This window comes from Leptonychotes weddellii, chromosome 10, assembly GCF_054177405.1.
Source record: "Leptonychotes weddellii isolate Sample4059 chromosome 10, ASM5417740v2, whole genome shotgun sequence".
In the NCBI taxonomy this organism is placed as follows: Eukaryota; Metazoa; Chordata; class Mammalia; order Carnivora; family Phocidae; genus Leptonychotes; species Leptonychotes weddellii.
In genome coordinates this window covers 223,804-245,703 of record NC_138378.1, presented here as the reverse complement: position 1 = coordinate 245,703, position 21,900 = coordinate 223,804, and the positions used below count along the sequence as shown (strand labels likewise).

Below are 21,900 nucleotides of genomic sequence, written 5' to 3'. Positions count from 1 at the left end.
GAAGGAGGAGGCAGGAGCGCGGCGCCGGCGCGGGGCGCGGCGCTGGGCGGGGGGGGGGTCCGGGCGCGGCGGGGGTGCGGCGGGCGGGGGCTCCGGGCCCGGCCCCCACACCACCCCCCCGACCTGCGCGGGGTCAGGGTCGGGGACGCGGCCGAGCGATGGCTGCTCCGGGGTCCGGCCCGGGGCGCGGCCGGGTGCTTACCTGCGGCGCCCAGCGGGACGGCGGCCGGGGCGGGGGCCGGGGCCGGGGCGCTGGGCGCGGGGCGCGGGGTCCGGGCGGCGCAGGCTGCGCGCCGCGCTGCGCACATGCGCGCTCCCGCCCCTCCCACCTTTGACAGTTTTACTGTGGGGGGGAGGGGGCGAACTCTCGCGGTATTCCTGCAGCAGCTCCGCGACGGGGAGGAACGGGTTGGGGGGAGGGGGCCCATCGGCCCGGCCGGCCCCCTTTCCCCGCTCCCGACTCCGTCGCCTCCGTCGGCCAGGGCTCCGGTGCAAATTGGCCAGTTATGCCGCCCGTAGGGCAAGAGGCGTTTTTCAGGCAATGGGGTAAACTGAGGCACTGTAGGGGCTCTGGGAACTGCTCGAAGCCCAGGGTACGCGGATCCAAGCGACCAGATGCCTCTAGGTGCTGGCTCTGGGAGGGTGCTCCCATGGAGACCACCATCCTCTGGGAGTCGAACTCCTGGCCCCAGGGAGTCTTGCGCCTGCACAGCGGGATCTGGGTGTCTTCCAACGAGTCCCGTGACCACCTCTGTCTGTGGCCACACTCAGATCATTGCCTGGCTCCTAGCAGTGCTGGGGCAGTTTGAGGCCGTGGGCCCTACTGGGGCTACTGACCATCGGACCAGCCTCCGTCTGCTTCGTGTGGGGGTGATTCTAGGCCAGCCGTGCTTTGCTCCACGGTACCCCAGAACCCGGGCCTGTGAGGGCACCCCAGTATCAGGTCTCGGGGAATGGGGCACCAACCCTACCAGGACTTGGGAATAAATGAAGCAGGGGAAGAGGTACTAGTTGGGAAACAGTTACAAGGTGCACCCTTCTCCACCCCCTACTCCTCTCCCCACTTCACACTTCTGTGTACCCTGGAACAGGTTGGTTGCATTGCTTGGGGGCAGGGCACAAGAGGTCAGATTGGGGTCTGCCTGTTCTCACAGGGATTCTTGGGACCTGCTTCTCTAATGGCTAGCACAAAGTGCTCACAGAGAGAGGGGTGGGGGCCCTCTGTGCAGGGTTCAGTGGGTTAGAGCTTCCCTTGGAAATCAGAGCCAGAGAAAGGCCCACGTGACCCCAGGAGGAAGAGGGAGGGTCCTGTCCTTCCCTTATTGACGGAGCCCACACTGGGGGCAGCACATGCAGGATTTGGGGAGGGGTCAGTGCATGAGATGCAGACAAGTTTGTCGTATTTCCCCATGTCAGTCTGCATGTTCACGTGTGTAACACATCAGTGCCCATTGGTAGGTGTGTGTCTGAGTGACCATACGTGCTGGGCTGTGTCCTGTGTGGACGACCGATGCCAGGGTATGTCTGTGTGTCCTGTACTAGGGGAAAAGGGTGCCTGTCTGCATGTTAATATCTGGAGGACTAGATGCACGGTGTGTGTGGCTGGAGGGACACCTGTATCTCAGCAACTGTGTGTCCAGGCTACAGCGTGCCTGGATGTCAGGACATGGTGTGCTGTGCCCCTGTGTTTCTGTATGTTAGGGGTCACTGTGTGTCAGGGTGTACTGTGGGTCTGGATACTAGCCTCCTTGTGTCTCTGTGTGTCCACACTCTGGTGGTCAGTTTATGCCCCTGTGTTGCCCTGTGTCTGGTTGCTGTGTGGGCACCCGTGTTGGGGGTGTCCTGACCTGTGTGTTTCTTATGTTAGAGCATTACCCTGTGTGGGGCGCTTAACGGGGGCCCTCCAAGATTGCCACGTCAAATCCCTGGAACCCATGAATGGGACCTGATTTGGGAAAAAAAGGTCTTTGCAGATCTGCTTAAGTGAAGGGTTTTGAGATGAGAAGATCATCCTGGATTGTCCAGGTGGTCCTTAAATCCGGTGACAAGTTTCTTTGTAGGAGGAAGATTTGACACAGACAGAAGGTGATGTGAGCACCGAAGCTGGGATGGAGTGACATGCCACGAGCCCAGGAGTCCCTGGGGCAGCCACAAGAAGCTGGGAGAGGTGAGGAAGGGTTCTACCCGGGGCTCCAGGAGGCAGTGTGACCCTGCTGGGTTTCAGACTGGTGGCCTGCATTACTGGAACAAAATCCATTTCTGTTGTGTTAAGCTTCCCAGTTGTGCTCATTTGTCACGGCAGCCCCAGGAAAGTAACGCACCTCTGTCCCTGCGTCTGGGTGCAGTCCACAGGGCTGAGCCCACGATTCCAGCCCTCTGCCTCTTTCCCCACCTGGCCCTGGGGTGAACAGGTACCCTGTCAAGATGCGACGCCACTGCCCCCTAGTGGCCCCATGGAGGCACCTGAACTGGGCACCGGCACCCCCTCCTCCCACAGCCAGGGCCCCCCCACCCAGGGCTCTTCCCACTCTCAAACACCCAGTTGGCTGGAGCCGAACACACACTTGGGGCACTTGAGAACCAGGTTTATTTCTGGTCTTTTTGTCAGAATATAAAAAAGCGCAAAACAAAGAAGACAAGACAAGAGCATGGGGGCATGGGAGCAAGACAAAAGAGGGAGGAGGTGGGGGCAGTGATAGGAAGGACCCTCCGGAAACGACAACGCTGTGATGGCACAAGGTGGGCTGGGACAATCAGGGTGGCCAGACAGGACATGGGGGCTTCCTATATCGGCCTACAGGATGGGGAGCACCAGGCCAAATTCCACTCAGGACCTGCAGCAACCAACCTCCCACCTGGAGGCCAGCTCAGGGCACAGAGAAGAGGCTGGAGGCTCAGCCTCATCTGTCCCTGAAATTTTCAGAGTTCCCTAGGGGAATGGGAAGGCAGAGGAGCAAGAGGGTGGGGGCTACCAGGACCACCCTCACTGTCCCTCTGCTGGGCAGCACCAGTCCCAAACCTTGGGCCCCCTGACCCACGGAGTGGTTGCTGAGGGGCTGGCTGGGTCCCTGGTGGGTGGGTGTGGGCGATGCAGCCCTCAGGACAGTCTCTTCTATGAATTCGGATTTTCCTGGGAAAGGAACAGTGAGAATGCACATGCCCCCGACTGTGCCTCAGGGCAGCTCCCCAACAAATGTTGGGAGAGCAGGAGCTGGACTCCCAAACCCAAGGCCACAACATGGCTGAGCCTAATCCTGGCTATGGGGTCCTCATGGTGCTGTGTTAGGTCTTAGGCACCTGAGCAATCCCCAGACCTCTCTTGCTTCAGGTCCTGGGAATAGATGGGGGTGTGGTGAGGGTCTCAGAAATCATGAGGGAGAGTTCTTGGCGGCTGCTGCTGACCATGGGGGGGGGGTGGCCCTGGCCAAAGGGAGCCTGCACAGTTCATCCCACCTGTGCCGGCAATCCTCTAGGTGCTGGGTGAAGGTTCGTAGAACTGGACAAATGGGCAGACACAAACCTCTTGCCCTGGGGAGGGCAGGATGCCCAGAGGGAGCGTGACTCAGCAGGCAATAGGGGCGCGGACATCAGTGTGGGTGAAGGGAATATAAATAATAAAGAGACTCCCTGGGAGTCTAGGGGGATAGCCAGACCCTGCCCTGGCTCCAGGTAGCTGCCCCGCATGCTGCCAGCAGCACCAGAGGGTAGATTTGGGCTCAGGTCCTGGGAGGAAGGGCCACACCCAAGCAGCCCCCACCTGCTCACAGCCCAGAATGCACAACCAGAGATGGCAATCCTGGTCCCACCTGTCCACTGGGTTGGGCTCAGCCCCTGGCGCCTCTGGCGGGGTCCGAGAGGGGCTGTGTGCCAGGTCTGCATCGTCCTTGCCACAGGCTCTGGTCACAGTGCTGGGGTCCGGGCTTCAAGCCCCAGGCAGCAGCTAGGACGTGTTTCCGAAAGAGGCTACAGGGTGGATGGGGGTGAGGAGGGGTGGAGATGTCTGGCATCTCCGTTCTGCCCTGGGCACAGGACAGCCCTTACTGGCGCCTGCGGCTGCCCCCCTGAGGTCAGCCCACCCACCCCACACTTGGGCCTCCCAGCCCAGCCTCTCCCCCACCCCCATGCCTCCCGCACACTCCTGCCCCCCCACTGACCTTGGCTGAGCAGCTGCAGGCTTCGCCCCTCCTCGCGCACCTGCAGGCGCAGCACCTGCTGTAGCACTTCTTGCCGCTGTGCTTCCTGCGCCAGCCCCATCCGCTGCAGTTTCTCCCCATTCAGCCGCAGCAGCGCCCGGCCTGAGAGCGAGGGGGAGAGGGCCGAGCCAAGGTCAGCATCCAAGGGGCATCAGGAGCCGAGGCCAAGAGAGAGAAAGGGGAGGGGCACACAGAGAGACTCAAGGACGGGGAAAGAGAGGCGGAGACACAGAGATTTAGAGAGACAGGGAGAGAAGGTGAGAGGCAGCGGAAAGGCCAGGGCAGGCAGAGCCCGGGCAGAGAAACACACTGGGGAGACTGAAGAGACTGGAAGGAGAGGTCGGCTCAGCAGGAAACAGGAGGGAGGGAACAAGGGCAGGCTGGGGGGATCCCTATGCCCCTCCCGACACCCCGCCCCCAAGGCACCTGTGATGGCGTGCTGGGAGAAGGCCTCCACGTAGACGAGGTAGTTGTGGGGACAGTGCTTCTTGAGCCACTTGCACACGTCCTGCTGACTCCACAGGACCACAGGCCTCGTCAGGCCGCCCAGGGAGGGGCTTGTGTGGTACAGGCCATAGTGGTCAGAGTACAGCCGGCCCTGCGGAGCAGATGGGTGGCAGCTGGGGTGAGGTGGTGGGAAGGGCAGGGGCTGAGGTGGGTACGGTGGGTGGGTACCTGGGGGGCCTCTGTGCCAGGCTGCTGCAGGAGCTTGACAGGCCGGCCACCAGCGGCCCTCTGGCTACGGGAGTCGTGCCACGTGAGGCTGGTGCCCGGCGTCCGAGGCAGGTGGCAGGGGATGCTCTCAGTGGACACTGTGTGCTCCAGGAGGGTTTGGCAGAAGCCGAAGTGTGCAGCAGCTGCAGAGCATGGGCGCCTGATCAGAGTGGTCAGGGGCAGGGCCAGAGGATCATCTCTCTGCAAACCAGCTCCCTGCTCAACCCATCCTCCCTCCAACAAAGGAAAGGGCCCCAAGCCCCCAAAGGTAGAAAGGAAGCGTGCAAAGGCTGTCTTGAGTACCCCACCCAGTCCAAAGATGACGAACTGGGAACATCTTTCCTCTTCTGAGTGCATCTGGGGAGCAGGATGGATTCTGCTTCGATTAGAGAGACAATGTGCCCACCAGGAGCATAAGACTTACAGCCTGGTGAGGGGCTATCCTGAGACAGGCCTGATGTCATCCTTGCTTTGGGCTGACGAATGCTGAACCAGACCAGGGTTCAGGGAACCAGACCAGGCGCCTATGTCCTGGGAGACCCTGCGTGAGGGTGACCCTCTGAGTATGCTGCCTTCCCATCACCACTGAAGGCACCTAGGCTCTGCGGCCATACCTGGCATTTGAGACTTGGCTCCTGTCCTGCTGTGCTCACCTGCCAACCCATCGACAGGAAGCCTGAATGGACTCTGGGGGGGCAAGCTGGCAACCAGGTTACCTGCTCTTCCACCTGCCACAGGGCCCTTGGCCCAGGACAACTCCTGTGCATGCTGGGCGTCCAGTGGACATGGGCTGCTCAGTGCAGGTGTGTAGGGCCCAGCCATATGCTCAGGGAGCCATAGTGACACCTTGTGCCCTCTCTTCCCACACACACTTCACTACACTCAAGCTGTAGTTTCACCTTCATTTCTGCACTTGTTGCTCACATGGCTCACGGGAGGCAGACACCTGAGCGGTCACCTCCCAGCCCTTGCACATGTCTTGGCACACAGGAGGTGCCCAGAAACATTGTGGATGGATGGGTGGATGGAGAAAGGCTCTGTGTGGTGTCCACAAGTCAGTAGAGCCCTGGGGAGAGGGAGGAACCTGGGCCCAGGCTTGCCCTCATCTTTACAGCATCTAGGTCCCAACTCAGCAGGCAGAAGCAGGTTCCTGGTCATGGCCCTTGCCTCACTGGCTCTCAGCACTAAAATGAGAGACCCTCTCTCTCATGGACACACCTCAGGCCCTCAACTGAGGGCAGAGTTTGGCGATGTGCCCAGGAGGTCTCAGTAATGGGGAAAACCAATCACTCCCCCTCCTTCTACCCCTTAAGATTCCTTGGATTTAGCAACCCCTCTTCATTCTTGCAATTTCCCGGAATTGAATGACCCCAGGTGACTCTAAATTTGAGATCCAGGGTCAAACAGAGGGTGTGGCTGGTGTGGTTGCTGCCCCGATGTGGCTTCTAATGTCGTGGAAGAAGACTTATTCTAAGCTGGCATCTTTCAGGGCACAGGTTCTTGAGCCACTTGGCCTCCCATCGCAGGGCCTCGCGGAGCCCGGCCGGGCCAGGGCGGGAGCGTGAAGCTCTGGGCGAACCAGTCGGACGCCGCAGCGTGCGCTACACCTGTCCGGGTCCAGCTGGGCCCCGCCCATTTCCTGCCCTTGCTCGGGGAAGGATCTCGGTCTTTCCGTCTGTCAGCCCGTCGTTCCGTCCCTCCCTCTTAGCCCCAACGTCAGAATTCCAGCATAAAATGGGGCGGGGGCGCCCAAGCCCGGCTGTGGCCTCGGCTCTCTCTCGGCCCCACTTCAAGAGCTAGGGAAGGAAGGGCGCGCAAAGGAAAAGGCGACCGCGGGATGGTGCCGGCCTAAGGACAGGAGCCCCAGCCGGTAACCTCCTCCAAGCCAAGGGTGCGCTGATCCCCAAGGCCTGAGGCCACCCCCCCCAGCTCAGGACAAAGACACCAGGGACCCCGTTCGGCCAGGACGCGCGCCCCACTCCGCTCCAAGCCGTTGCTTGGAGTCCGCCAGATCCCGCCCCCATCCCTCTCGGTCCCCCCAGCCCCCAACCCGCGACATCCCCGCGCCCTGGTCCAGCCCTGCTCACCGTCCACATCCCGGCGCTCCCCGAAGCCGGCACGCACAGCCCCGGCGCGGCCTCGCGGGGGGCTCAGCTTGGTCCTTAGCTCCGTGAACATGGGGCCCAAGGATCCCGGGCCGGTGCACACGCCCCTCGCCGGGGGCAAGGCGGCCCGTGTGGCCGGCGGGGAACGCGCGCCGCTGCCCCGCCCCAGCCGGCCCCGCGCCCGAGCCGGTCCCCGCGCCCGGCGAGTCTGCGCGGCGAGGCACCTGCCTGTGAGCCCCGAGTGCCGGGCGCGCTCCGGGAGCTCCGAGGTGTGTCGGCGGCGCGCAGGTCTGCACATGCAAAGGGTGTCTGCCGGGGTGTAAGGGGCGATCTCGCACACCTCGGCATGGCTTCAAGGACGAGTGACTCTGTGCACCTTTAGGGGTCCAGACGTCTCAAGGGGCCTCTGAGGCAGGGAAATAAGGAAGCGATCTTCCCCGCGCCGAGGGAGGGGACAGGAGGGGAGCACCCTACCTGCTGCCGGGATCATCTGTCCACTGGGGCCCAGGGTCAAGGGCCAGACTGACCCCTCTCAACCATTTCCCTCCATTCTCCGACCTCAATTTACTGACTCCTTTATTCACGCGTTCTCCAGACATCTCCAGAGGCACTTGCTTCCCCAGACCCTCTCTCTCTTTCTCTTTTTAAAGATTTTATTTATTTATTTGACAGAGAGAAAGAGACAGCGAGAGAGGAAACACAAGCAGGGGGAGTGGGAGAGGGAGAAGCAGGCTTCCCGCGGAGCAGGGAGCCCGATGCTGGGCTTGATCCCAGGACCCTGGGACCATGACCTGAGCAGAAGGCAGACGCTTAACGACTGAGCCACCCAGGCGCCCCAGACCCTCTCTTAACCCCCACCACAATGTGAACTCCAGGAAGACAGCCAGTCAGGGTCTCTCCCCTTCCCTCTGTAGCCCGAGGGACTCAGTGCCCAGGATGTGGCTCTGAAAGCGGTTTGGCTGGGAATGGGGAGGAGAGAGAAGCTCCAAGGAGGCTGCAGCAGGCAAGAGGGAAGCGTTTGTTCCAGGACCCCACTGAGAAGTGCTAGGGTGGGCTGGAGGCTGCCCGGTGCAGAAGTCCAGACTTGCTACCAACTGAGTTATGCCTGCTCTGCCAGAAGTCTGGGTGCTCTCCCCAGGTGTAAGTGGGAGCAGCTGTCCCACAGTAGAAGGAGCAGAGGAACCCACAGAGATCCAGAAGTGTACGCAGAGTAGTCATGTGTGTCTGCCAGGTCATCCGACTAGTACCCAAGCCCACGACACACTCAGGTAGAGATTTGCACGGAATTCACCCACGTGCCGTGGCCACGTATGTCACATACCGAACTGTTCCTGGCATATCTCCTGCATTTACTTATTTTCGCCAATTAGCCTCCACCCTCACTGCCACGTTCAGGGTATGGTGGGGGTGGCTGGGGGGCGGTGGAGCCTGCACGGGGACCGGTGCCTGAACTGCGGCTCCGGAATCTGAGCGCTGAGAGCTCGAGCCTGCACACCCGGGCACGCGCAGGCAGGTGTGCCCACAATCACGACACACACACCGCACACCAGCTGTCCACAGCCAGACGGGTGTGCGGCTCCGCTCAGATGTGTTACGGTCTGCCCCGTGGCCAAGACAACTCTGAAGGGAGAGGGGAATGGCTGGGCCTGATTCTGAAGGGTCCTTGGCGGCTGGGCTGACTCAGGGAGGGGGCCCATGGCTCCCGCTCGTACAGGCGGGTCTCCTCGGAAATACGTCGAAAGCACGCAGTAAGTAAAAGATGCCCCACGCTCAGTTTTGAGATCCTGCAGGGTTTCTCCAGGATGATGTCGCTCCCGCACGTCTCCAGCAGGGCAGCCAGCACGCCTCGCCACGGTCAGGCGCTCCCGCGCATGCGCCTATCAGACCCGCTCGCCGCAACCGCAACCGGAAGTCGCTTTCAGGAACTTCCGCCCGGGGAAGGCAGGGTGGGCGGGGCTTCGTGCAGCCCGCGAGCTCTGCTTCCGGGGCGCGGGTGACGCAGGTTCCGCCTGCTCTTCCCGCTGAGAAGCGGGGTCGTCTGTGGTCTTTTTGGCCTTCGGCCTGCCGCGGCTTCCGTCCCGTCCCTTCCCGGCCCCTGGTCGTCACCGGCGCCATGAACAAGAAGAAGAAGCCGTTCTTGGGCATGCCCGCGCCACTCGGCTACGTGCCGGGGCTGGGCCGGGGGTGAGGCCTGGGGCGAACCGCGCTCGGGGGGCGGGAGCGGGAGCGGGCGGCGCGGCCCCGGGGCCCTGCGGGCAGAGCGGGCCGCGCGCGCTTGGGGCAGGGGCGGGGGGCGGGCCCGGGCCCGCCGTCGTCGCTACCCGCACTTGTCTCGGGGAGGCCGTGGGATGCGGGCATCTTGCGGCTGGCGACGGGGAAGACGAGGAGGACAAACTAGGGTCTGTGGCCACACTGTCTGGAAGGCGTTACTGGGCTTGGCGTGCTGCTCGTTGGAGGGGGAGTGCTTTGGGGCTAGGACGGCGCCGAGTGCCACTGCTGCTTGTCCCGAGATGTGAGACTCGGGCTTTAGCCGTGCGCTGGCCGTGAGATGCGGAGTGGGTGACTCCTCGAGCTGTGGTGGGAACTCCGTGGCTACTCTCCCCAAGCCGGGCAGACCCCCACCCCCGTCTGAAGCGTGAGTGATCCTTCCCCTGTGCTGTTGGTCGTCATGCTCGGCGTGTAGAAGCGCTCAGCCCTGGCAGGGACCGGGTCTCCCGTGCCTGGCGCACAGATGACTACCATAAATTGTCGAATAAATGAGCCGTCATCGTCATTCTGTCTGTCTGGTCATTCATCTGTTTAGAACGAGTATTGGGTTTCCTTGTGGGGGTGTGGTGTTAGCATCTGTGGGGAGTACCGTCTTCCGAAGACCTGCAGTTTACTAGGAGATGTGAGAGATTTGCATTATTAAGTACATAAAGAGAAACATGGAGAAGTCTGGGGTGGCAGCGATCAGGAATGCTCTGTGGACTGGTAGCATTTGAGCCCCATTTGATAGAAGAGCTGCATTTAGGGATGTAGAAATGTGGTAGGGTTAAAGGAGAAACTGACATTTTGTGTGTTGGGTAGTTAAGAAAAAAAGACCGGCATGGAGGAAGATGAGGGACTCTCAGGGAGTCTGTGTGAATGGAGTGTCCGGTGAGTGGGGTCAGAGGGGCCAGAGCTGTAGGAGAGACAGGCTTCGGAGTGCCTTGGTCAGAGCTGGGTTGAAGCAACAGGAAGGCTAGAGGCAGGGTGGCTAACAGGTTCCCAGCTGTGATGGGCGTCACGGTTTGGGGAGGACGATCTCAGAGGTGGACTCAGTAGAACTTGATGACTGGCAGGGTGGAGAAGAAGGGAGCGCTGACGGTGTAGAGCCTGCGGTGGTACTTGGGGTGGCCCTGCAGTCATCGGCTGAGACAACCCAGGGCCGCTGCAGGATGAGCACAGAAAAGGAATCCTGATTGAGTCAAGTTGGGTTTGAGGGCCTGGTTGGATGTGTGCTGGGGGAGATGATCAGCAGGTTGTTAGAAATGGGAGGCTGGAAGTTGGGAGGAGGGCGGTCTGATGCTCTGGTGAATCTCTCAAGGAGAGTATGGGGTGGTAACCTCCTCAGGGTAGGTCAGAAGGTTTCTCACCTGAAGAGAACAGACTAGTAATGTTTGAGAGTGCAGCGCACCTCGTTTGTTGCTCCCTGGATCTTCTGCAGTTTCTCAGAGATGTTAGAAAAAGAGGTGTTATTAAGTGAGGACTGTGGAGGGAAGAACAAAGGACCAAGGTCACCCAGGTAAATGGGTGTCTTGGGGTGTCCTGCAGTGCCACTGGCTTTACCACCCGGTCAGACATTGGGCCCGCCCGCGATGCAAATGATCCTGTGGATGACCGCCATGCGCCCCCAGGCAAGAGGACCGTCGGGGACCAAATGAAGAAAAGCCAGGCTGCGGATGATGATGACGAGGATCTGAATGACACCAACTATGATGAGGTGACTTGTGGTGCACCCCCAGCCAGTCTCCAGGAGGGCTGACCAGCTTCTTAAGCCAGTGCTCAGGGAGGTGGGCACGTCTAGTATTTCAGCCTGCTTATGGGGTGTCTTTAGCACAGTGTGAGGGGGAGCAGAGAATCATAGAAAGAAATGTACATTTTGTTGTCTCTTCAGGAGAGATGTACTTGCACTGGGGTTTTGTCTCGGCTGGTCCTTGATGAAAATTCTGAGTGGAATTGGTGAAGATACCGTGATTTATTTTATCTCAGTGCATACTCTCTTACTTAATTAGTATTTAGTCAATTGAAGTTTTCTTCAGATGTGTTCCGACAGAATTTTTGCTCAGAGGAAAAAGATTTTTGAAATTTCAATTCTGAAATGATTTTAAACTTCCGGGGAACTTGCAAAACTAGTGTGGACAATTCCTGCATACCCTTCATAAGCTTCTCCCCATCTTACGACCTTAGTACAGTTACTCACACAGCACTGTTAGCTGCTCTGTAGGTTTCACTTGAATTCCACCAGTTTTTCACTGGTGTCCTGTTTCTGAGCCAGGACCCTGCATTGCACTTAGTTTGTCTCTTAATGTCTTCCCATTGGGGTAGCTCCTCCATCTTTCGTGCCCATGACACCCTTTTTTTTTTTTTTTTAAAGATTTTATTTATTTATTTGCCAGAGGGAGAGAGAGAGGGAGAGTACAAGCAGGGGGAGTGGCAGGCAGAGGGAGAAGCAGACTCCCTGCTGAGCAGGGAGCCCGATGTGGGACTCGATCCCAGGACCCTGGGATCATGACCTGAGCCGAAGGCAGACGCTTAACCATCTGAGCCACCCAGGCGCCCCTGACACCTTTTTTTTTTTAAGATTTATTTTTATTGTTTTTGAGAGAGAGAGAGAGTGCATGCATGCGCGCGCGCGCGCGCGCACACACACACACACACACACACACACGGTGGGGGAGGGGCAGAGGGAGAGGGAGAGAGAATCTCAAGCAGACTCCCTGCTGATCCTGAGCCCGGAGCCCAATATGGGGCTCCGTCTCACGACCCTGAGATCATGACCTGAGGCCAAAATCAAGAGTCAGACACTCAACCAACTGAGCCACCCAGGTGCCCCTCGCGCCCCCCCCACCCCCCCAGTGACACATCTGAAGCGTACTGGTGAGTTATTTTGTTTTCCCTCATTTTGGGGTTGCCTGATTGAAAAAAATTGTTCAGCAAGCATTTTATAACTAGAAGTGTTCTCTGTTTCTGCTTGAGGTAATTGTGTTGTAGGAAAAGTTGACCTTCTATATTGTTTTGTGCTTAGTTTAATGGCTATGCTGGGAGCCTCTTCTCAAGTGGGCCCTATGAAAAGGATGATGAGGAAGCAGATGCTATTTATGCAGCTCTGGATAAAAGGATGGATGAAAGAAGAAAAGAAAGAAGGTAAGATAAATTATTGCTCTTTACACTGTAATTACCCAACTTTATTTATTTCTCTATTATTTTATTTAATTTTTTTTTTAAATTTATTCATTTGAGAGTGAGAGAGACAGAGAGCACAAGCAGGGGGAGAGGCAGAGGGAGAGGGAGAAGCAGACTCCCTACTGAGCAGGGAGCCCAACACGGGGCTTGATCCCAGGACCCTGAGATCGTGACCTGAGCCACCCAGGTGCCCCTCTTTTATTTTATTTTTTTAAGTGGGCTCCACACCCAGCATGGAGCCCAATGTGGGGCTCAGACTCACAACCCTGAGATCAAGACCTGAGCTGAGATCAAGAGTCAGACGCTTAACTGACTGAGCCACCCAGGTGCCTCTATCTATTTACTTATTTATAAAGATCTTATTTTTAAGTAATCTCTACACCTGTGGGGCCCAAACTCACAACCCCGAGATCAAGAGGCACACATTCCCTGATGAGTCAGCCAGGCACCCCTGTATTTATCCAACTTTAAAAGAGAGTTTTGTTTTGGACAGAAGTTGCAAGTATAGTACATGGGTCTGCTCAGCTCTGAGGCCACCTGGGTCTTGGTTTATGGCAGCCACACTTGGATAAACACCAGGCAGTTGGAAAGTAGTCTTAGGGTCTGGGGACTGGAGTGGAGAGCTTAAGATGTCTTTGGCTTTCCAGAAAGCAATGGAATTTGGGGGATTATTCTTTTTTTTTTTTAAGATTTTTATTTATTTATTTGACAGAGACAGCGAGAGAGGGAACACAAGCAGGGGGAGTGGGAGAGGGAGAAGCAGACTCCCTGCCAAGTGGGGAGCCAGACGCGGGGCTTGATCCCAGGACCCTGAGATCATGATCTGAGCCGAAGGCAGACGCTTCACCGACTGAGCCACCCAGGCGCCCCTGGGGGATTATTCTGACCACGGGTTAGGATTATTGTCTTTGAAATGGGTGTGGTGGTGTTGATTAATGTATATTAAGTAATTTGAAAGTTAACTGAAAGTGACAAATGAACATGTAAATCCTCATAGGCAGGGGTTGTGTCTTGAGAATCTCCTTCCACACATCTGTGTTGGGACACGAATGTGGGGTGTTGGGCTGGGCTGGTGGGGATGGACTGTAGTGAGTCTGGAGGGAGCATGTGCGCTCTGTCCTTGGGGGGCCTGTTTGAGAGAAGACTACTCAGCAAGGCTCTCGTGTTTTGTCTGTGGGGGCTCTCAGGTGGGTGTCTTGCACTGAACTTTGGTCTAGCAAATTTTTGTTTAAAGATTTTATTTTATTTGAGCGAGAGAGCATGTGAACAAGTGGGGGTTGGGGGGGTGGGGCAGAGGGAGAGGGAGAAGCAGACTCTCCTTCGAGCAGGGAGCCCAACGTGGGGCTCAATCCCAGGACCCCGAGATCATGACCTGAGCCAAAGGCAGATAGATGCTTAACGGACTGAGCCACCCAGGTGCCTCAAGGTCTAACAAATTTGTTTATTGGTGTTATCTCAGTGTACCATTTGATATGGCAACTTTCTGAATTCCCTGTCCTTGTTTCTAGGGAAATTTAAGCAAAGTGAGCACATAATCTTTTAAACCATAATAAATTACATAGCTTTGTAAGTCTTTTAATATTTATAAATAAATTTTAAAAATGAAATGAAGTTACAAATAAGAAACTTAAAATTTTTTACTACTGAAAGAATACATTATCATTAAAGCATATCAAGACAGTGAGACGAAATATAGGTAAGAGGATAACATTCCTAAGTCTGGAAAGTGATAGTTAACATTTTGGTTCACTTTCCTTTCTCTATTGCTCATTCATACAATTCTGTGACTTCTCATAATGTGTGTAGTGTTTTTAATTTTAGAAAAGTGAAATACAGTTGTTCAGGGTTTTTTTTTTTAATACTTGTTATTAAATCGGTGTGCATGAATTTATATATATATATAGTAATTAAGTATACGTGGTTTTGCACATTAGGGAAGGTTTGATTTCAGTCTTCTGGAATTTATTTAAAAAAAAAAACTGAGTGACATGGATACATGTAGAAAGTCCTCTCATTAAGTGTGTTATTATTATTATTATTTTTTAAAGATTTTATTTATTTATTTGTCAGAGAGAGAGACAGAGCACAAGCAGGGGTAGCAGAGGCAGAGGGAGAAACAGACTACCTGCTGAGCAAGGAGCCCGACACAGGACTCGATCATAGGACCCTGGGATCATGACCTGAGCTGAAGGCAGAAGAGCTGAAGGCAGACACTTAACCGACTGAGCCTCCCAGGCATCCCTTATTAAGTGGCTTTAGAAAAATGGTTGGCTTTTTAAAATTTTGTTAGGAATGCTTTTCAGGATACAAACCAGTAGAAAGAACAATGCAGCAAATATCGATGCCCTCGTGGAGTCTGAGCCCTGGGTCACAGCTTGCACATTTGTTTCTTCCACATCTGCTGGTGGTCTTGCTGGGTTGTATCAGGGTCAGTTTATGCTCCTCACTGACAGCGCCTTTGTTGCATCAGCAGCATGAACCCCAAAGCTCTAACCCAAAGATGACCTGAGAGCCAGTCCACATCCATGTTCTCCTGCTCGTCTTCAGAATAGAGTAGAACTGCTTTTTTCAAACCAGGACACAATCAGAATCACTCCACGTATCATGTCTCCTAAGTCTACCCCCCTCCCCTGCCTTTTTCACCTCTTGGTGATATTGGCTTTTTGAAGAGATCAATTGTTTTGTAGAAGGGCCCAAGCTATGGAACGGCTGCCTATCTCCTCAGGTGTCCTTTAACTTGTTCTGCTTGCAGTATTTCCTGTGGAGTGGAAGTTGGATCCTGAGGCTGCATTCAAATCAGGTAAAACGTGTTTGACCAGAAAATCTGATACCTGCGTGATGCTTCGCATCAGAAGCCACAAGGACTGACTTTCTCCAGCTCCTGGAGTGGTGTTTGTCTTTTTCAAGCACATCATTTGTCCTAATACATTCACATTCCTGATATTTTCTTTTTACCTATGGAAGAGAATGTAAATCTCAATGTTAGGAAGTATTAGCTATGTGGGTCACATTAACTCTGGTTTGCTTAAGTTGGTTGATGCTTTGTCACAGTAACCCACAGATTTCTTCCGAGTGCCTTGACCTCATCCTCGATCACCAGAACCCAGTAGCTGTCCATCCCTGAAGACCAGTTGCATGGGTGATAAGACAGCCCATGAGTTCTGGCATGTGGAGCAGAGAGCTGTTTTGACAGGTGCACTGGCTGCTTCAAAGGGAGGGAGACAGTGACAGGCAGAGAGTCAGAAGGGCAACTGGGACAGTGGGTCAGCTTTCTTGAGTCTTCGTAGGGTGGCCCTACCTTTGGAATTTTGTAGAAGTTTAAAGCTATAAATACACTCATGTTCAAATACAAGTATTTGTATCAGAGTAAGACAACTTGTTTTTATTTTAGTGAGTTTCTGCTTATTTTCATTTGGTAAATCATTGAGTCAGTATATTTGTGGATGTATTCATTGCGCCCTTTGATTTAGCTGATGGGTGTGTGGAATTATGCTTCTGGTGATTTAATTAAGTATAATAAAATGACTGTTTCAGAATGGGTTTCCAGTATTTCTTTTTTTTTTTTAGATTTTATTTATTTATTTGACAGAGAGAGCGAGAGAGCACAAGCAGGGAGAACAGTAGAGGGAGAGGGAGAAGCAGGCTCCCCGCCAAGCAGGGAGCCCGATGTGGGGCTCGATCCCTGGGCCCTGAGATCATGACCTGAGCCGAAGGCAGACGCTTAACCATCTGAGCCACCCAGGCGCCCCGGTTTCCAGTATTTCTAATGCATGCACACATTTTACTTCCTAGGGAGCAAAGGGAGAAAGAAGAAATTGAGAAATACCGAATGGAACGCCCCAAAATCCAACAGCAGTTCTCAGATCTCAAAGTAAGTGGATGGATAGCATGCACCTAACCTACTCAGCAGAGAATTGGATAGAATTGATGAGACTTTACTAACTTTGCTTTTTTGCTCTCTATTAAATTCAGATGGTAGAGGAAGGTCCCTGCTTTAGTGTGTTTAATTTTATGTGTATGTGTGCAAAAAAGTCCTTTCTCCCTCCACTGAAAAAAATGGACATATGAGCTTATTTTCTAAATTTTTTTTTTTTTAAAGGTTTTATTTATTTGACAGAGAGAAAGACAGCCAGAGAGGGAACACAAGCAGGGGGAGTGGGAGAGGGAGAAGCAGGCTTCCCGCGGAGCAGGGAGCCCGATGTAGGGCTCGACCCCAGGACCCTGGGATCATGACCTGAGCCGAAGGCAGACGCTTAACAACTGAGCCACCCAGGCGCCCTGAGCTTATTTTCTTAGTAACTTTAACTCACTTTGTACATAAAGTTCTCCACCCTGTGTCTTCTGGGCTTTGACAGAGCAGTTTACATTTGAGTGAAGTAGAGTAGATCCAACAAATTGAATTTTCTAAGTGAAGTAGATAATTTCTGCATCAAAATTCTTTCTAAACCATGATGATTTGGGGGTTAGGGGTCAGGGAGAGTATAGTTATTCTTGTGCATGAAATTTTGAAATTTTGCCAGAGAATAATAAATGTTTTTGGGGGGCCAAATGTTCCCAGAGGAAGTTGGCAGAAGTCACCGAAGAAGAGTGGCTGAGCATCCCTGAGGTTGGCGATGCCAGAAACAAACGTCAGCGGCACCCACGCTATGAGAAGCTGACTCCTGTTCCTGACAGTTTCTTTGCCAAACATCTACAGACTGGGGAGAACCATACTTCAGTGGATCCCCGGCAAACTGTGAGCATCAGAAAAGAAGGCGAATAGGTCTTTAGGCTGTTTGGGTAGACCTGGAGTGGGAGCCATGGGTGGTGTTAGAGTAAGTGCTTCTGTAGTTCAGAAGCTGGGCTGTGGTGAGTCTGGAGGGTTGCATGTCTATCAGGCTACAATGGAAAGATGTCAGACTTGATAGGATTCTTCTGCATGAAAATGCAATCCAGTGTTTTCTGTCCTCCCGCCCCGCCCCTGCCCCCAGCAATTTGGAGGTCTTAACACACCCTATCCAGGCGGGCTGAACACTCCATACCCAGGTGGAATGACACCTGGATTGATGACACCTGGCACAGGTGAACTGGACATGAGGAAGATAGGACAAGCAAGGAACACGCTGATGGACATGAGGCTGAGCCAGGTGAGTCTGTGTCATGCAGCATTTTCCTACAGATTGAGAAAATTGTTTTCTGATTATAAAACTAATGTATGTCAGTGGAAAGTTCATCTTTCAGAGTGCTTTATCACAAGATAAGCAGACCTGTGATGATGTATTTCCTGTCCCATTGTCAAGAGTGGCAGGACCCTGCACGCAGGCTGGTCTGTGCATCTTCCTAGGGGGCATGCACAGGTGCAGTGCGCCCGTGTGGCACTCCTGCTCCCTCTTAGGGGGCTGAGGACTGTTGCAGGTGACAGAGGGTGGCCTGGCAGACAGGCTGAACAAAGGCACTTAACGACAAGCTGCATGCTGTTGCTGAAGTTTCATCCTTCCATAGAAGTTAAGTGCATGTGTACATCACTCAGCCATACAAAAGAATGAGATCTTGTCATTTACAACAATATGGGTAGGCCCAGAAGGTATTATGCTAAGTGAAATAAGTCAGAGAGATAATACCATATGATTTGATTTATGTGTGGACTTTAAAAAACAAAACAAGTGAACAAACACACCAACCAAAAACCAGACTCTTAAACACAGAGAACAGATTGGTGGTTGCTAGAGGGAAGTGGCAGATGGGTGAATTAAAGGGGGTTAAGAGGTACAAACCTCTGGTTATAAAACACGTCATGGAGAGGAGAAGGACAGCGTAGGGAATATGGTCAGTAATGTAACATTGTACGGTGACCGCATTTATTGTGGTCAACGCTGAGTAATGTATGAAGTTGTCAAATCATTGTTATACACCTGTTACACATTGTATGTTAATTACACTTCAGTTAAAAAAACGTTAAGTGCGCATATTTTCCCCCTGCACTTGAGTGAATTGTTCAGTGCTCTAGAAAACCCTTTCTAATTATGACATGCACGCCAGAAACCATGAAGAAAAAGACTTTCAAATTTGATTACATACGAATTAAAAACTTGTGGGTAGTAGAAAACACTGCAAAGTCACAAGAACACACAAACTGGGAAGAAGAGTGCTCGTGTGCTTGACCGCCAGCGGCGGAGTTGTGTGTATAACAGTCCTGTGCACACGCAGATGCGTTTGCACATACTTATGAGATTTCCAGGGCTACGCTCTCACACCACCAGGGCATGAAATAGGGGTGTGGAGTGGGAGCTTCATGTTAAATTATTTTAAGGAAAAATTTCACATGTAATTGGAAGTGGAAAGATAGTGTGGTTTCGATGCAGTAGGAAACTTGTAAATTTTAATTGAGCTTTTACTGTACTTGAATTTTTTATGGTGAGCAAATATTTTATAATAAAAATCAGTAGCTTGTAAATTTAAAAACTGCACCTTTTTATGTTCCTGGCTGTGTACTTTATAAATTGGAGAGTAGTTCACTGTTTATGGGTATCGTGATTTAATCTTTAATTGAGGAACTTTTTGGGTTTTTACTTTTTTTTGCTATGACAAACCACGTTTTGGTGAACCTCTTGTGATTCTATCATTTAAACATTTTTATAGTATCTTTAAAGTGGAATTAGTGGATTTTTTTTTCACTTAAATACTAAATTGTCTCTCCAGCATGTGGCATTTCAGAGTCTGTGGGCACAGGGTTGAGGGCATCACCTCTGTCGTCATCACTGATTTGAGGGCAGGACCCCCCCCGCCCCCCCCCAATAAGCAAGCCTTGGTTTAGTTTTCGGTTTTATTAGTGGTGAGGTCGAGCATCTTTCCCTGTATGTTAGTCAGTCTTTGTCAGTTTTTCTGTGACAAGCTTCTTTTGTCATTTGCTCTGCCCATTTCCCTCCTTTTTTTTTTTTTATTTGATAGAGAGAGACACAGCGAGAGAGGGAACACAAGCAGGGGGAGGGGCAAAGGGAGAAGCAGGCTTCCCGCGGAGCAGGGAGCACGATGTGGGGCTCGACCCCAGGACCCTGGGATCATGACCTGAGCCGAAGGCAGACGCTTAACGACTGAGCCACCCAGGGGTCCCAGAAATAACTTCTTTAAAAAAACTTTATATGGTAACTTTTTCGGGGTAAAATATGTATGATAAAAGCTACCATTATAACAATTTTTAAGTGCGACATTAAGTGCATTCATATTATTGTACGGCTATTGCCACCACTGGTCTCTGGAACTTTTTCATCTTCCCAAACTGAAGCTCTGTCCCCATGAACTTCCCATTTCCCACCCCAGACCCTGTTAACTTCTGTCTTTATGAATGTGACAGCTCTAGGTTCCTCCTGTGACTGGATCCATACAGTATTTGTCCTTCTGGGCCTGGCTTGTTTCACTTAGCATAACATTCCCAAGGCTCATCCACGTTGTAGTTGTGTGTGTCCATATTTCCTTTCTTTTTAAAGCTGAAAAATACTCCATTGTATGAATGGACGGATCCCATTTTATCTAGTAGTCTGTCAATAGGCACTTGGGTAGCTTCCACCTTTTGGCCGTTGTGCATACTGCTGCCGTGGACGTAGGTGTGCAGATAGCTGTTTGAGTCCCTGCTTCCAGTTCTTCTGGGTATAAACCCAGAAGTGGAATTGTGGATCATATGGTGATTCTGTGTTTAATGTTTTGAGGAGCCTCCATACTGTTTGCCACAGCAGCGCACCCTTCTAGATTTCCAGCAGAGCAGTGCTGCGTGAGGGTTTCGGTTCCTCCATATCCTGGACAACAACTGTTATTTTCTGATATTTTGGAAATAGCCATTGTGATGGGTGTGAAGTAGTATCTCATTGTGGTTCTCCTTCATGTTTCCCTGATTAGTGTTTTTGAGTGTCTTTTCATGCGGAGAAATGTCTTCTTGTGTCTTTTCCTTGGAGAAATGTCTACTCAAGTCCTTTGCCTATTTTTTTTTGATAGTTTTATGGTTTTATTTACAAATAAAACATGCACATAAGCTGTCTTTTCATTTTCTTTGCTGCGCAGCCTGGCATCGAGATTGGTGACTCTGAGGGCCAGCTGGGCTGCTCTTTCACAGTGGCTCTGCGGTTCTTGGAGGAGAAATTGTGAGCAGTCTCTGCACAGTGGATTTGTTGCACTCAGCCCCTCAGGCTCCTTGACATTGTGGACTAGGAACTTCCAGAGCCCCTGGGCAGCATGTGCGTTGTCTTGTTGCTGCTGTAACCATTGCTGGGCGTCAAGATCTGGCCCTCGAATCTTGCGTGCACCCTACTGTCAGTGCCTCTGGGTTTCCACCAGTTGCACTTAATTTTGACATACTGGTCTGACTGGTGCCAGATGAACTTTTTGGTCCACTTTTGGATGATCTTGGGCTTCACCAGAGGTCGAGGGCAGCCTTGATGCTGAACAAGAGATGGCTGTCACCTCTGCAGTAGCACTGGGGAGGAGCTGCCCATTTTTTTTTTTTTTAAGAGCAGTTTTAGATTCACAGCAAAGTTGAGACGAAAGGACAGAGATTTCCCATATAGCCTCTGTCCCTGCACATGCACAACCTCTTCTGTTACCAACATCCACCATGGAGTGGGCCATTTATTAAAATTGATGAACCTACATTTACGTATCGTCACCCAAACCCATAGTTTATGTTAGGATTCATTCTTGGTGCTGTGCATTTTATGGATTTGGACAAATGTGTAATGACACGTATCCACCATTATGTAGTCGACTCTTGAATAGTGCGGGGGTTGGGGCATTGACTTCCTGCTCAATTGGAAATCTGCATATAGCTTTTTACTCCCCAAAAACTTAACTGCTAAAGCCTGTTGTTGACTGGAAGCCTTATTGATATCATCAACAGTTGACGAACACATTTCATATGTTATGTCTATCATGTACTGTACCCTTAGAATAACGTAAGCTCAAGGAAAGAAAATGTTATTAAGAAAATCGTAAGGGAGAATATATCTACAGTACTATATTGTATTGAAAAAGATCCATGTGGACCCGTGTAGTTCAACTGGTGCTGTTCAAGGATAAGCTACCGTATCACACAGAATAGTCTCACTGCCCTGAGAATGCTCTGTGCTCTGCCTGCTCATCCCTCCTCACCCCCCAACCCCTGGCAACCACTGATCTTTTACTGTCTCCATAGTTCTGCTTTTTCCACAACGTCACGTAGTTGGACCCATACCGTGTGTAGCTTTCTCAGATTGGCTTCTCTCACTTAGTGATATACATTTAAGGCTCCTCCATGTCCTTTTTTTTTTAAAGATTTATTTATTTATTTGAGAGAGCGAGAATGAGAGAGAGAGAGTACATGAGAGGGGGGAGGGTTAGAGGGAGAAGCAGGCTCCTTGCTGAGCAGGGAGCCCGATGTGGGACTCGATCCAGGGACTCCAGGATCATGACCTGAGCCGAAGGCAGTCGCTTAACCAACTGAGCCACCCAGGCGCCCC

At 52.7% G+C, this 21,900-nt stretch overlaps 3 protein-coding genes across 5 annotated transcripts in view; 1 reads left to right on the top strand and 2 right to left on the bottom strand.

Annotated features, from left to right (window-relative positions):
• ZNF512B (zinc finger protein 512B) overlaps window positions 1-345 on the bottom strand; it is an 11,819-nt gene extending 11,474 nt beyond the window's left edge. For all 3 annotated transcript variants that reach the window (XM_081832356.1, XM_081832357.1, XM_081832358.1), the window contains exon 1: window positions 203-345. In XM_081832356.1, the coding sequence (XP_081688482.1) occupies window positions 203-308 (106 nt within the window). In that variant the 5' untranslated portion in view covers window positions 309-345. The remainder of the gene's footprint in view (window positions 1-202) is intronic.
• A 2,200-nt stretch (window positions 346-2,545) lies between these two features.
• On the bottom strand, window positions 2,546-9,019 carry SAMD10 (sterile alpha motif domain containing 10). The gene is made up of 5 exons (XM_006743752.3): window positions 6,995-9,019; window positions 4,869-5,050; window positions 4,620-4,791; window positions 4,155-4,295; window positions 2,546-3,963 (listed from the first exon to the last, which is right to left on the bottom strand). Exons 1-5 carry the CDS (start codon window positions 7,308-7,310, stop codon window positions 3,941-3,943), a joined length of 834 nt encoding a protein of 277 aa, XP_006743815.2. The 5' UTR covers window positions 7,311-9,019; the 3' UTR covers window positions 2,546-3,940.
• Window positions 9,000-21,900, top strand: part of PRPF6 (pre-mRNA processing factor 6) — a 28,930-nt gene continuing 16,029 nt past the window's right edge. The window contains exons 1-7 of the mRNA XM_081832250.1: window positions 9,000-9,196; window positions 10,808-10,976; window positions 12,282-12,400; window positions 16,232-16,310; window positions 16,998-17,174; window positions 17,410-17,660; window positions 20,523-20,550. Of these exons, the coding sequence (XP_081688376.1) occupies window positions 9,126-9,196; window positions 10,808-10,976; window positions 12,282-12,400; window positions 16,232-16,310; window positions 16,998-17,174; window positions 17,410-17,660; window positions 20,523-20,550 (894 nt within the window). The 5' untranslated portion in view covers window positions 9,000-9,125. The remainder of the gene's footprint in view (window positions 9,197-10,807; window positions 10,977-12,281; window positions 12,401-16,231; window positions 16,311-16,997; window positions 17,175-17,409; window positions 17,661-20,522; window positions 20,551-21,900) is intronic.